The 16,092-nt window shown below is 28.2% G+C and overlaps 1 protein-coding gene across 6 annotated transcripts in view; it reads left to right on the top strand.

The window, feature by feature from the left end:
• The window catches only part of LOC123015051 (serine/threonine-protein phosphatase 2B catalytic subunit 2), an 82,410-nt gene that overhangs the window by 19,624 nt on the left and 46,694 nt on the right, over positions 1–16,092 (top strand). For all 6 annotated transcript variants that reach the window (XM_044414484.1, XM_044414483.1, XM_044414488.1 and 3 more), the window contains exon 2: positions 9,212–9,415. In XM_044414484.1, coding sequence (XP_044270419.1) covers positions 9,212–9,415 — 204 coding nt within the window. The remainder of the gene's footprint in view (positions 1–9,211; positions 9,416–16,092) is intronic.

The raw sequence follows: 16,092 nt of genomic DNA, 5'->3' as shown, positions 1-16,092 counted from the left end.
GATTAAGAAGATTTTTAAGCTGAAAAATCCGTTTTTTTGCCAGTTTTGCCGTCTTTTTGTGTTTTAACCAGTCAAAAATCACTAAATTGTTATAAAAAAAATATACTATATTTTTACCTAATTCTTATGCTTTAATTTGATTATTTCGTCAAATGAGAAAAATAATCCAAGAATTTTCAAATGGTTAAAAATAGTTCTATTTGTTTTTACGAAATTTTATTCAACAGGATCGAAAATGACAATGTATTTTTGTTTTTTTTCGAATGCTTTTTCAGGTAGAAACACAATTATTTCGCAAAATTTCATTAAAAACAAACCAAAAATTCAACAAACAGGCTAAACAGGCAACATTGGGCTAAAACAGCGTTATTTTTGCTTTTTTGGGTGTTTAAGTATGTTTTTGAGAATAAAAACCAAAAAAAAATCCAAAAATTTCATTCAAACAGGCAAAAAAATTACAGATTTAAATCGAAATTGACATTATTTTTAGGTTGTTTCGCTCGAATTACTTCGTTATTGAATCAGAGACTCAATTATTTTGCAAAATCTTGCGCAAACGCACTTAGACCGAAAAATCACAGAATTAGGCCGAAAATTATGTCATTTTTCGAGGGTTTGGTGAATTTATTTTTTTGAACTGGCAACACTGTCAGATTATCAAAGCAGTTTGCCTCGTAATTAGATGTATGAGATTTTTTAATAAATGACGTAATTACACGCATTAAATAGTTTGTAGTTTCTAAAATGATCGAAAAAAGGTGGAGTGAAGTATCTAGGATGGGAAAGTAGACCCACAAATTAATTCAAATCAATGTTATAAATTAGCAAGTAAAAATTTGCCACTTTAAGGTGTGTCAAAGGCACGATTCTTGACGCTTTCTCGCAATGTCTCTAATTAAAGTACTGCAGGATTGTAAATTGTAATGAATATCGCAAATTATGGATTAGAGAAATTGGGAGAAAAGAGGACTTGCGCCCTAATTTATCGCCAATAAATTTTAATAATATTTGACGTGCTTTGTTTTGCTCGACAAACTTTGCAAATAAATTTTATTTCATGAATTTTAAAGTGTCACAAATATACAGGATGATTTTTAAAAAACGACAGGTCCTGTAGAATTTTTATTTATGGTCCGATTTCAAAAATTTAGTATAAGCTGACAATTTTAGAAATTCTCTAAATTTCATAGTAAATTTTGGGCTATATTCAACTCAACTCCAAATATGAATATACAGGGTGTGTCTAAAATCGCGCACCAGAGAAAAATTTCAAGATAAGATTTTGACATTTATTTTTTGACATTTGACATTTTTTATGTCTATTTTATACTTCAACTGATGATCTTGTATATGTTTTTTTTATAATTATTTAGTAAAGGTACAAACATTTTGCCAATAAAAGCCACAAATAACATTAAACAGAGTTACAATTTAGAATGAGTAAAAATATTGCATTTCAGAACTAATTTTGTAATTTTTTGTATTATGGTCGCAAGATTTCAGGAATTTAGTAAGTTTCTAGGTGAAAAATGCTCCTATTGTCATAAAAAATAACGTATTTCACAGCCAATTTTACAATTTTTTGCCTTGTTTTGCAAAATCTTTTTAGGTAATTTAGTTTCTTGATTAAAAAAATGTTTAAAACTTATCGAAATAAGTGAAAACAAAACTTTTTAGACCTAATTTCGCAATTTTCTGCTTTATTTTGGCAAAATCTAGAATTTATTAAGTTCTCTAAATTCATCAAGATAAACAAAACTAGTAAATTTCAGAAGTAATTTTGGAATTCCCTACTTAGTTTTGGTAAAATCTCACGAATTTTGGGAGTTTTTTTTTTAGGAAAAAACGCTTAATAACTTAGAAAATAGGGCATTTCAGACTTAATTTTAGAATTTCTTGCCTCATCGTTTTGGGAAAATTTTTCAAATTCATTTAATTTCGCAGGAAAAATGCTCTAAATTTTGGAAAATAAACAAAAAGTAGACATTTTAGAGTTAATTTTATTATTTGTTTTCTTGTTTTAATAAAATTTCAAAAATTTGGTGAGTTTCTCGGTAAAAAGTGCTACTAAATTTACAACAAACTCATCTTGGAGTCAATTTTGTAATTTTTTGCCCTGTTTTGGCAAAATATATTTTGTTTTTTGGTAAAAAATGCTTTAAACTTATCAACTTGACCTGACGTGACCAAAGCAAAAATAAGGTCTTTTAAAATCTCACAAATTTAGCAAAATTCATTAAAATATTTGAAAATAATGCATTTCAGAAGTAATTTTGGAATTTTTTGCCTTGTCACAAGATTTCAGGAATTTAATAAGTTTCTAGATAAAAAATGCTCTTAAATATCATAAAAAATAAGGTATTTCAGAACCAATTTTACAATTTTTTGCTTTGTTTTACAAAATCTTTTTAATTTATTTAGTTTCTTGATTAAAAGAATGTTTAAAAATAAGTGAAAACTAAACTTTTTAGACCTAATTTCGCAATTTTCTTGTTTATTTTGGCAAAATCTAGAATTTATTAAGTTCCTCAGTAAAACTCTACTCGTAAATTCACCAAAATAATCAAAAATAGTGAATTTCAGAAGTAATTTTGGAATTCCCTACTTGGTTTTGGTAAAATCTCACGAATTTTGGAACTTTTTTTAAAAAAATAGCGCATTTCAGATTTAATTTTACAATATCTTGCCTCATCGTTTTGGGAAATTTTTTCAATTTAATTTCGCAGGAAAAATGCCCTAAATCTTAGAAAATGCATAAACAAAAATAAGACATTTTAGACTTAATTCTATTATTTTTTACCTTGTTTTAACAAAATTTCCCAAATTTTGTGAGTTTCTCGGTAAAAAACGCTAACAAATTCATTTTGGAGTCAATTTTGCAATTTTTCGCCCTGTTTTGGCAAAATATATTTTGTTTTTTGGTAAAAAATGCTTTAACCTTCTTAAAATCCTAGAAAAATATAAAAAATTTTAGAAAAATTTCAACAAAATTTAATTTTGAAAATTTTCTTTTTTTTCTTTCGACTTTTGTAGAAGTTTACTTTAATTTATTTTATCTTTATCGTTGTATTTCTGCTGATTCGGACCAGTAATTTAGTTATTTTTTTATGTAGAGGTCATTTTTTTTACCAATTCCATGTTTTTGGTATCTTATCTTACTTGAAATTTTTCTCTGGGGCGCGAGTTCTGGCGCATGTATGTATAAAGATAAATGATCAAATTTAACACTGAAGCATTCCATTCAAAAAAAACACAAAAACTCTTTCGTTTCGGCACCATATCTGGTCACAAAATCGAGTAAAAGAATCTCGTCTGACACAATTTTGCTTGTTAATTCATCATCGTGTTATCTGCAAGCCGACAAAAGGAATTCAACAAGTCATTGATTTCAAACACTTCTTATTGCAGAAAAGTCGAAAAGTTTTACAACAATAAACCAGCCATTATTTCAAGTGAAAAAAAATTGGAAAATGAACTAAAACACTCAAAGAATACTTTGTTGCACTTATGTAATGTTAATCGCGTGTCGCCATATACCACTACATAATTATGATTTAAAGTTTCCTGCTATCACACAAATACCATAAATAACAATGTTAAATGCAATTGCATTTTATTTTTAGTCGAAAAAAATTAGGAAAGAAGTAAAGTCTGTTCCAAATTACTGGGAAAACTCACTCGGTTGCTAAGTAACAGTTAGCTGTTAAAATATAAATTTGCAGTTGCTTAGCAATTATTTGCAACAATTTGAAACACATTAAGTAAATAAAAAAAATGTAGTGAAAACGTTGCTGTTGTTTTATTGTATTTTTTAACCAGAATTAAACATGACAAAATAAATATTTAAAACTTGGTTTATGTCAATAATGATTAATAAAAATAATAGTTTAGTTGTTTACTTTTTAACTGATATATTTTGCTAATTAGTCAGCTGGAAAGAAATAGAGGTAAATAAGATATAATTTCAGCGTCGTTTTTTATAATCTTATTGTCGCTATTTAAGTGGTAATAAAAAATGGTGTTAAATTGCCTTTACGAGGTCAGCACAATTCTATTTGTCGACTTTATCGGTAGTTTGAATTTTTGAAAATTACGCATTTCGGATGTTTTTATGATTCTTGAGCGCGTTTAGTGCTGGGAAACATTATCGAACTTATTTCAAGACATTGGAAAAACAGTTTGATTTATTTGACTTTTTTGAGTTAGAGTTGTGGTTTTTTAATGTCACACATTACAAAAGTTGTAAAAGTGTCAAATGTAATTTCCAAAATTGTCAAATCCTGTGCCTATATTTTTATGAGTGTAAAACTTGATAAATGAACACGAAATCATTGTCAGAAATTTTGACATTTTTTGAGACGAATAGTAATTATATCAAAATTCTTGACGATTTTCGAATATTTTTTTGAAAAAATATACAAACACTAAAATTACCACTGTTAGACACCAATAATATTACTGACTACAAATTTTAATATTTTGAGAAACAAATGACGAAATTTGACAATTTTTGAATATACTTTTTTTTCATAATTACGTATTTATTTTAAAGTTTTATTACGAGTATCTAAAAAAACTCGTTAAATAATAATTTTGTAATAATTTAATGTCACACTATTAATGCAAGACAACGTTGCAAAATGATGATAACTTAACCAAATTTCCAAAGAAATATATGATAAAATTCCAAAATTGTCAAATTTTGTCAACTTGAAAATTGTCAAATGAACACAAAATTTAGCAATTTATAGTTTTAAAATGGTAGTCAAAAAGTTTTACATTTTTTTGAGAATATTTGCTTTCTTCTGTTCGAAGAATAATTGCTTAATTTGTGCTTACAAAAACAATAATATCTGTCAAAAGTGACAGTTTTTGAATATTTTTTCGAAAAATGTAAGTACAAATGCTAAAGTTACAACTTTTTGACACCAATAATAATATTGACCACAAACTGAAACATTTATTTATATGGCTTTGCTATTTAATTTTTTTTTTTTCATAAATGACAAGAGTTGACTATTTTTGATTTTTTTTCGATTATTTATATTAAAAATATCAATTTTTATTTCCATTAAGGGTTTAATAGCAAAATTTGAAAAAAGCCGATAAATACGAGTACCTATTAAATTAGCAGTTTATTTAGCAATTTTTAAAAAAATACAAAATTGTAAAAATGATTATAAACAAATTAAATTTTCAAAAAAATCATAGTTTAAAGTTTTGATCGAGTGGAAAACAGCGTAAATGAACACAAAATTCACCAGTTTGCGTTTTCTAATAATTGTCAAAAAATTTATTTGACATTTTCTGAGATTAGTTTTTGTCTGTTCAATTGTCAATTTCAGTATTTTGTAAAAAAACGTAAATATGACTTATATAATTCCTTTTTGGAAAATTGCAATTGACAAAAAACTGACAATTTTTGAATAATTTTTTTCTCGATAATTTATATAAAAACACCATTTTTTATTCTTATTTACGTATTTCATGGTTTTGATACCAAAATTTAAAATAAATTGTTAAAATTCTCGAAACTCTCAAATGTTGTCAACTTGTTACCATTTGGAGTTACTGTATATTCATGGAAAATGTGTTAAATGAACACAAAATTTAGCAATTTGTGGTTTCAAAATGGTAGTAAATTTTTTTTTTAATTTTTTGAGAATATTTGCTTTCTTTTGTTCGAAGAATAATTGTTTAATTTGTGCTCACAAAAACAATAAAATATGTCAAAATTGACAGTTTTTGAATATTTTTTGGAAGAATGTACAAATGCTAAAATTACAACTTTTTGAGTACAAACTAAAGCAAACATTTATATGGCTTTCCTATTTGAAATTTTTTTCGTTAATGACAATATCTGACTATTTTTGTCAGTTTATTTGACAATTTTTAAAAAAATGCAAAATTTTAAAAAAGATTATAAAGAAACTAAACTTTCAAAAAAAGGATAGTTAAAGTTATGTTATGTTAAACAAATAATTGTCAAAAAATTTGTTTGACATTTTTTGAGATTAATTTTTCTCAGTTCACTTGTCAATTTCAGTATTTTATAAAAAAAAGTAAATATGGCTTTGTTATATGACAATTGTCAAAAAATTGACAATTTTTGAATATTTTTTCGATAATTTATATTAAAACACCAATTTTTTATTTTTATTTATTTATTTTAGGGTTTTAATACCAAAATCTAAAAAGCAAAAAATTGTTGATAATTTTTGAAATACAGTCTCAATTTTAACTGCAATGCTAATTTTTGCGATGGAATCACTTTCTGTAATAATTCTAGAGTTTCTCGGAGGAAATAAGTCAATTTCACAGAGCTTTCGGTAGTCAGAGTCAGAATGCGGAAAAACGTAAGGTTCGTTGTCTGGAAATTCACTCCAGGGAGTGGAAATATTCTTCCAGTTCCTGGAAACTTCTTGACATATGAAAGAAATATTTCGTGCGGACTCCTGGGGCAAACTTGAAGGAATTGCTGGATTTGTTTCGATGTTAAAAAAATTATAAAATAACACAAGGCGACAAAAAAAGTCGTTTTATATCATTTTGTTCGTCTCAGTAAGACAAATCAAATGCACTAAAAAAAAATACAAAAAGTCCACACCCTTTGAACTAAATAATTTTTTTCTAATTTAAATGAATTTAAAATATTTTAACTTTAAAAAATCATTACTCAATAACTATTAGGCCGATTTCCTTCAAATAAAGACCATTCTAAAGGGATGGCCTTGCCCTTTAGGATGATATGAAATTTGAAATTGAATATTGGCAAACAAAAGTAAATCGAATTAATCTAAGAACAACCCTACGAGTATTTTTTTTTTCTTTGTCACCATCGTGTAGAGCATCTTTTTATTAGTACGAATCCAAATTTTTAAAATAATATACCGAGTAGTTTTTAAGATCTGATTTTTTAAAATTAAGGTTTGCTATTCAGGTATTGCGCCATATAGGAGAAATGCATGTTAATCTTACTTAAAATTGCATTTTTATAAAAGTATTTGTTTTAAGACTCTTCTTTTGCTTAAAAATGGTCAATTGCACCTTCTTTGTTCTAATTAGAATAAACAAAAACTGTTTCTTTACTTAAAACAAACAAAGAGTACTAATTAAAGCAAATAAAGAGTTTTTTTGTTGTAAAAATGACCACTGATCAATGAGCAAAGGCAGTAGCTTTAAATATAAGAACACATCTTTTTCAAATTAAATGATTTTCCATTCAGATTTCAACTTGTTCACTTTGTTCTAGCTTTCTGAACTTTTTTTTTTAAATGTTCTCAGCAAATGTTTTTTCATCACTTTCTACTGATGTTGAATGTAATAAGTCAGTTGCTTCGTGTGCAACTGTTATCACAACAACTACTACCTACAAGCTAACTGAAGATAATCGTAGAATGTACCAACAAAATAAATCAGGTGACTTATTGCATTTAACATCACTCGAAAGTGATGAGAAAGCATTTGCTCAGAAAATTTTCAAAAAAAGTTCAGAAAGCTAGAACAAAGTGAACAAGTCGAAATCTGAATGGAAAGTGATTTGATTTGAAAAATATTTGCCCTTATATTTAAGGCTCGTGCCTTAAACTTCTAGATTCTCTTTGCTCAATGATCAGTGGTTATTTTCACAACAAAAAACTCTTTATTTGCTTTAATTAGTACGCAGGAACTCTTTATTTGTTTTAAGTAAACAAACAGTTTTTGTTTATTCTAATTAGAACAAAAAAGGTGAAATTAACCATTTTTAAGCAAAAGAAGAGTCCTAAAACAAATACTTTTATAAAAATGCAATTTTAAGTAAGATTAACATGCATTTCTCCTATACAGGGCTTTCATTTCAAAAGGATCCAGTTTCAATAACTTTTGACATTGAGTAAATGGATTTTCAAGCAAAAACAGGTCGATTAGGGGAAGTTGAAAACCAACATTAGTTGCATTTTAAGTTTTATCCCCTACTTTAGAATTTTAAATGGCACTCGCTACTTTTTGAAACATTTTCAGAAAGGGAATCAATGAGCGTATCTAACTATCAAAGAAAAAAAAATTGTCGATTCGTTTTTTAGTTAAGGTTGGTTTAATTTTTGAAATTGTTAATTCTAGTAGCCTTTGATTCAGCTCAATTTAATTTAAATAAAAGTAATTTTTTAATTAACTTAACTGTCATATAGTAAATTTTGGCTGAATTGTTGAAATCACCATCTTCTTAATAAAATGTATTAGATGACACATAATCAAAGTTAAAGGCTACTAGGTCTGATGGAAATTTCTAAAATAAAACTACCCTTAACTCAAAAACGAATCGACAAAATTTTTTTTTTCGTTTACAGTCAGATAAGCTTTTTTCCATCTCTTTCAAAAATATTTCAAAATGTTGGAGGGGTTCTTTAAAATTTTAAAGTAAAGGTGGTTGGTGACTAGGGGATGAAACCTGAAACGTATTTAATGTTGGTTTTGAATTCTCCCATCGCAATCCATATCGACATATTTTTGATTTAAATTAAATTGAGTTCAATCAAAAGCTACTAGGACTGAAAATTTCAAAAATAAAACCACCCCTTACTGAAAAACGAATCGACATTTTTTTTTCTTTGACATTTAGATACGCTCATTGATTCCCTTTCTGAAAATGTTTCAAAAAGTAGGGGGTGCCATTTAAAATTCTAAAGTAAGGGTGGCTAGCGACTAGGGGATGAAACTTAATTAATAACTAATGTTGTTTTTGCTTGAAAATACATTTACTCAATGTCAAAAGTTATTGAGACTTTTGAACTGAAAGCCCTGTATGGAGCAATGCTTGATTAGCAATCCATAACTTCAAAAAATCATATCTTAAAAACTACTCGGTATATTTTTTTGGATTACAACTAATAGAGATGCTCTACACGATGGTAATGATAAAAAAAATACTCGTAGGGTTTTTCTTAGATTATTTCGATTTACTTCGAACTTCTTCGAACACTGTTCGAAGAAAAGTTTGCCAATAGTTATTGACTAATGATTTTTTAATATTAAAGTATTTTAAATTCATTTAAATTAGAAAAAAATTATTTAGTTCAAAGTGTGTGGACTTTTTAAAAAAAAAATTAGTGTATTTGATTTGTCTCACTGAGACGAACAAAATGATATAAAATTTGTCAAGTTGTCACAACATGACTTTTTTTTGTCGCCTTGTAATAATTCAAAATATTGATTTTTTTGTGTTTTTTTTCAGCTGTTCCGTTTCCACCGAGTCATAAGTTGACAGTGGCCGAAGTGTTTGACCAGCGGACGGCAAAACCGCGACCGGACGTGTTAAAACAGCACTTTATATTGGAGGGTCGAATCGATGAAGCAGCAGCTCTCCGAATCATCAATGAAGGCGCACAACTCCTACGCGCCGAAAAGACGATGATAGATATAGAAGCTCCCGTCACAGGTCAGTCCACATAAACAATCATTCCGGTTTCTAATCATTATCACCAGACGAAATAAGAATTTTTTAATCATCGCCAAGTGATTATTATTTATTTACACATCAGCGGACTATGAACGCACAACCTTGACCTCGAAAAACTGATTTATTTTTAAGTCTGCGGCATTACAACATCATAAAATACTGATTTCGAGCATCCTCAAACATCTAATGACATAATTCAACACGAAGATTACTCATTTGGCAGAACCGGCGCATCCACCATTTTTTTTTTACCAAAGTGGACTGTGGAATTCAGTTGGCAACATTGAATTATCACCAATCTTGCAACTATAAATCTATTGGCAACACTGAATTATTGGTAATCCAGGGGAATGACAATTGACTATAGTCAAAAATCACACTCATTGACAGTCAAGTTGTTTCAAGTGGCGGCTATCTTAGTATCCGACCCGTCATAAATCAATGACACTCGAATATGAAATTGTGACGTTTGTATTTGACAGTCAGTGTTGCCAAATTAACAATTTATTAACAACAAAAATCACATGATTTACACAGTCAAACGTTGACATTTCAATTTGATAGTCACTATTGCCAAATCAAGATTTCCCATTTGTTGCCAACATGATGAGAAAAATTATACTTATTGATAGTCAAGTTGTTTCAGGTGACGGCTATCTCGTTAACCGACCCGTCATAAATTAATGACATTTGAATATAAAATTGTGACGGTTGTATTTGACAATCAGTGTTGCCAAATTAATAATTTATAGTCTATTTAACGACAAATATCACATGATTTACACAGTCAAACCACACTATTCCGTTGACATTTCAATTTGATAGTCAGTATTGCCAAATTAAGATTTCACATTTATTGCCAACATGATGACAAAAATCATACTTATTGATAGTCAAGTGGTTTCAGGTAATGGCTAACTCGGCAACTGACCCGTCATAAATTTATGACAATTGAATATGAAATTTTGACGTTTGTATTTGACAGTCAGTGTTGCCAAATTAAGAATTTATGGTCTATTTAAAGACAAAAATCACATAATTTATAGTCAAACTAGACTATCCCTTTGACATTTAAATTTGATAGTCAGTATTGCCAAATTAAGATTTCACCTTTATTGCCAACATGATGACAAAAATTATACTTATTGATGGTCAAGTTGTTTCAGGTGACGGCTATCTCGTTAACAGACCCCTCATAAATTAATGACACTTTAATATAAAATTGTGACGTTTGTATATGACAGTCAATGTTGCCAAATTAAGAATTTATGATCTGTTTTGCGATAAAAATCACATGATTTACACAGTCAAACTACACTATTCCATTGACATTTAAATTTAATAGTCAGCATTGCCAAATTAAGATTTCACATTTATTGCCAACATGATGACAAAAATCAAACTTATTTATAGTCAAGTTGTTTCAGGTGACGGCTATCTCGTTAAAAGACCCGTCATAAATGAATGACAATTGAATATGAAATTGTGACGTTTGTATTTGATAGTCAATGTTGTCAAATTAAGATTTTCGATTTATTGCCAACATGACAAAAAAGGTGACGGGTATTTGAACAACAGTCCCGTCATAAATGCATGACAATTGAATATGAAAACGTGACGTTTGTATATGACAGTCAGTGTTGCCACATTTATTTAACGACACAATTACCACACTATCCCGTGTTGCCAATTTAATTTCAAGTCAGGGACTACTTTGATTAGTAATTTAATTGAAGCTGTCCGCCTGTATGAGCGTATGATTAAATAAAACTATTGCATATTGATTTTCATGTTTCACGTTTCAACTAACCAACAAAATACCACAACCATCGAATAAATAACTAAATTTAAATGTTTGTAATTGTGAAAATTTAAAGCTTATTTAAAAATTGCAAACATTTTTAATATTCCGGATTGGACTCGTTTAATTACTCGCAGTGTGCATTAAAATGATGATTAAATATTCATTTGCGACACTTGTGAAGGAGTTTTTACATTGAAACCAAGCAATTCGCATAAATTTACCTTCATTATGGCCACTTGCAATTCATTTGGTCAGCTTGTGTCCCACTAGTTGGGTAAACATGGCCATTAGACGACTTGCAACTAGTCTCTAATTGGGTAGTTTAGAAAGTACGGTAAGTCCGGGAAAATGGACCACATTTTGTGAAATTATGTTTTTTCTCATAGCAAAAGTAACAAAACAAAAACACATTCTTTCAAACACATGAAAAAAAATTCAATATGTATATGTATTATGATGTGTAAAAAAAGTCCATCTCTCCCGGCTTTACCCTATATCAAAGAAATAAATTCGTTAACACGAATGAGTTTCTATTTTCGGCAATATTTTATCTATAATCTCGAGAAAAAGTTCAACGACCGGGAAATAATTCTCCCAATTTCGGCGAACGAAGAAAAAAAAAGAAAATTTGTGTTTTTTTCACATTTATTAACACACTTGTTACATAGTTGAGAAAGATTAAAAGCCGATATCCTGCTGTACAAGAATTCTCGGAAAATTAATGATATTATAAATCTCTTCGACAGCAACACATGTTGTCACAATATTTAGCATTTTTTCAAATTACTAAGCTTTTTGCCACAACCGCAAAAACATCAAAGTGGGTAAATATTGATGTCATTTAATAATTACTTATTTGTGCTTCCTCTAATTACACCGAGAATGTTTACTTTTTTGCACACGAGGAACTTAATAAATCTGTTTAGTTTTTATTACAAAACTAGTCTTGAGTTTCTTGTTTTTCAATAAATAACTCGGGTTTTTAGTCACATCACCTGAATTTGTCAGATTTTCGCATAATGTAATTTTGTTTGTTTTTGGGAGGAAAATCAATCAAATCAAATTCAAATATTTTTCTTACATTTTTGAAAAATCTGAGTACTTTACACATCAAGATATCTTTTTTATGTATTTAAAAGAATTTGTTTTTGTTTTGTTACTATAATAAGTTGTCTATTGAAAAAAAAAACATTCGTGGTTTGAATAAAAATCAAGTTTTTCAAATTTGAAATTTCATTTTTCAAAAAATTCAAAATTTTTACACAATTAAAAAGCTGTACTATTTATAGTAGTTTCAAAAGAGGAATTACGTGTTGTAAATGTTAAAATTTTGAAAATTTAATTAATAGAAGGTTTCTGTACTTCAAAAAAGATCTTTAAAAATGAAACTTGACAAATTTCCATTTTTAAACTTAAAATTTTCTCTCAAACTTGATTTCTTTAAATTCTTACATTCATAGTCAAAATTCTTGCATAGACTTTAAAAAATTAAAAAAATTTCTAGACATTAAAAATTTCTTAAAGAAATGCTTAAATTTAAAAAAATGTCAATCGAGATTTTTTTAAAACATCGTATTGCAAAGACAATATCTAGATTTGCAAAAAAACGTTTAAATTTTTTTTTAATAAAAATTCTCAAATTTAAAAAAGGTAAATTGAGATTTTTCAAAAATGTGTTATAAAAGACAGTTGGGGAGATGTCAAGAAATACCGACTTATAAAATCTCTAGACTTGCAAAAAAAAAACATTTGGCAGGAAAATCAAATTCAAATTAATTTTCCTACATTTTTGAAAAATCTTAGTACTCTATACATGAAGATATTTTTTTATGTATTTAAAAGAATTTGTTTTTGTTTTGTTACTTTAATAAGTTGTCTAATGAGAAAAAACATTTGTGGTTCGAGTAAAAACAAGTTTTTCAATTTGAAATTTAATTTTTCAAAAAAATCAAAATTTTCACACAATTAAAAAGCTATACTATTTATAGTAGTTTCAAAAGAGGAATTACGTGTTGTAAATTTTAAAATTTTAAAAATCTAATTAATACAAGGTTTCCGTGCTTCAAAAAAGATCTTTAAAAATGCAATTTGACAAATTTCCATTCTTTAACTTAAAATTTTTTCGTTCAAACCTGATTTCTTTAAATTCTTTCATTCACAGTCATTAAATTCCGATTTATAAACCGGTAATTAGTCTCTCTACTTTCTCTCTAGTTTCAAAATTTTAACAAAAAAGGTGAAAAATTTTTCATTTAAAAATTATAGTATTAGTCTATAATAACTTTATTTTTTCCCGATTTATCTTAGTTGCCACTTAGAATTCTGATTTTAAAGCGAAGAATTTTGATCCTAAATTCATTAAAATCTGCCGTTCTAATCAAAATTTCAGTTTATAAGCATTTTTATCATCGTGACTTTTCAAAACATAGTGCTGCGAAAGAGGGGAAATTAAGAGAAAGTGTCTTCATCTGGCTTACAAATTTTTAAAATAAAAATGCTCACATTTTTAAAAAATGTAAATTGATATTTTTGAAAAATGTGTACAAAAGACAGTTGGAGATACTAAAAAAATGTCAAGAAATACCGACTTAATTTCTAGACTTGCAAAAAAACTTTTTTTAAAACATTGTTTTACAAAAGACAGTGGAGGAGACTAAGGAAGTATCTAGAAATACCGGTTTAAACAATATCTAGATTTGCAAAAAAACGTTTAAAAATTTTCAAAATAAAAATGCTCAAATTAAAAAAGGTAAATTTAGATTTTTGAAAAATGTGTTACAAAAGACATTTGGGGAGACTAAAAAAAATTTAAGAAATACCGGCTTATAAAATCTCTAAACTTACAAAAAAACATTTAAAAATTTCTTTAAAAAAATCCTTAAATTAAAAAAATGTCAATCGAGACTTTTTTAAAACATCAAGAAAAGTTTTTGATTTTTCAGTTTAGAAATGCCAACTATTTGATTTCTAAGCCATACGAGCGCAGTTTCTAGTTCTCGTCTATTTTTACCACCTTTAATTTTTTCAAATTTCAAGAAAAGCAAAATCCTATTTCGCCAGCTTGAGTGGTTATTTCGGAACTGGTCTAAAAATGTGTCATTCCTATGATGACATCGTTTTGAAAGTCTGCATTTAGCTCATTTGTTTTCACATTTGTTCGTTAACTACAGTTGGCATCTGCGTCTCAACCACACCTTTGGCACTTGAATTTTAATTCAGGAAGTGTCTAGTTTTGCAATCAAGCGTTAAAATTGTTCAAATGTGAGAATTGGCACTGAAACTGAAAAAAAAACCCACTCTGGAATGTATTATTATGAAATTGAATTTCAGTCGCCCCCGGGATAATGTTAATGCCGCCAGTATTGTATTTTAACGTCGAGGATAATGTCTTTAATAAAACATTGCCGGTCACACATTTGGGTAATGAACCACTTTAATGTTTCGGTGCCATCTTTATTAATAGCATTACTAATTAATAAAAGACTTTGACTTGACATTTATGTTACTAAATTGGGATTTCCTTATAGAAAAATGAAACTACGTGATGAGTTTTAATGAAATTTATAACATGGTTATTGCTAATGAGCTTCTGAAGCTCAATTTATCGACAACGATACTCTCAAAGCACCAACAAGACGCCCAAACTTCCCTAATAGCTCTTTACAACAGAGTTTCAATGCTTGTGTGTGCTTTCCACCAACAATTTTCTTTGTTTAGCTAAGTTACCGAACGATTTTGCATAATTAAAGGCCGTGGCGAATGACTAATTTATTTTTTTGAAACACTTTTGCTTAAAAAAACATGGTAGTCAAGTAGGCGACGAATCTGAAGTCTTAATTTGGCAACATTGACTCAGTGAATGACAGTTACTTGACAACTAACAATCATGGTTGCCAAATTAACATTTCTTGTTTATTTATTACAAACGTGTCGATATCTACAGTCCTCAATAAATAATTCAGTGTTGCCAACTCAATTAGTGAAACAAACTTGATATTGACCGTCGTGGTAACAATGGAGTCTTATCAGTGGGAAAATAGTGGCATTGACCTTTCATGAGCGATTTATTGTTATCGATTAGTATAGTTTTGCAGGCGTGTAACATTGCAAATAAAACATTAATTTTTTTTCATCACTGTATCAAAAAAGCTTTCAGCGTGCATTATTTAAGCTAAACAAATTTATTGCACCTAMACGTTGGATGTGCAAAACCTTTTATCAGCATTGCAAAATATAGGCAATATATTTTTATGACTCAGCAGTTCTTTTTCTACTGGCTGAATTCTCGTTCAGGATTTTTACGACGTTACCTGCGTCGTCATTCCCTTTTCATATTGCSATAACATCAAGTCGGTACTAATTTTCAAATTTGATTTTGTTGAAAAAAAAACATTATTCAAATTTTTAATCAAAGTAACTTTATTTTAAATTGGCAATTTGAATAATATTTAGTAGAATACAGATCTTAATTTGGCAACGTTGTCTARCAAATTGAAATGACACAATTTTATAATGAATTGTCATTCATTTGTGGCACTCACTTGAAATAAGCTAATGTCACTYGGGCAATACAGTGTTGCCAATAGATTTATTTGTTATTTAGCGTCACGGTGTGTATCTCGTATTCATCTTTTTTAGTATTATTCAATGCTGCCAACTTAATTTCAAAGCCACTTTGAGCAGYAAACTAAAAYAYTGTATATTTTAACAATTTAAAAATTCCAAATGAAACACTATCAATTTTCTTCTATAAAGATTTAAAAATTATGTAAATTTTGGTGATTTTTAAAGAAAATTTCCCGAAATAATTGGGTTTCTGACTGAAAAAAAAACGCTCTAAAAAGAGTGTCGG

This window comes from Tribolium madens, unplaced genomic scaffold, assembly GCF_015345945.1.
Source record: "Tribolium madens isolate multiple individuals breed KSU strain unplaced genomic scaffold, Tmad_KSU_1.1 Scaffold_97;HRSCAF=244;Tcas5.2_LG3a, whole genome shotgun sequence".
Lineage (NCBI taxonomy): Eukaryota > Metazoa > Arthropoda > Insecta > Coleoptera > Tenebrionidae > Tribolium > Tribolium madens.
This window is presented reverse-complemented; position numbering and strand designations above follow the sequence as displayed.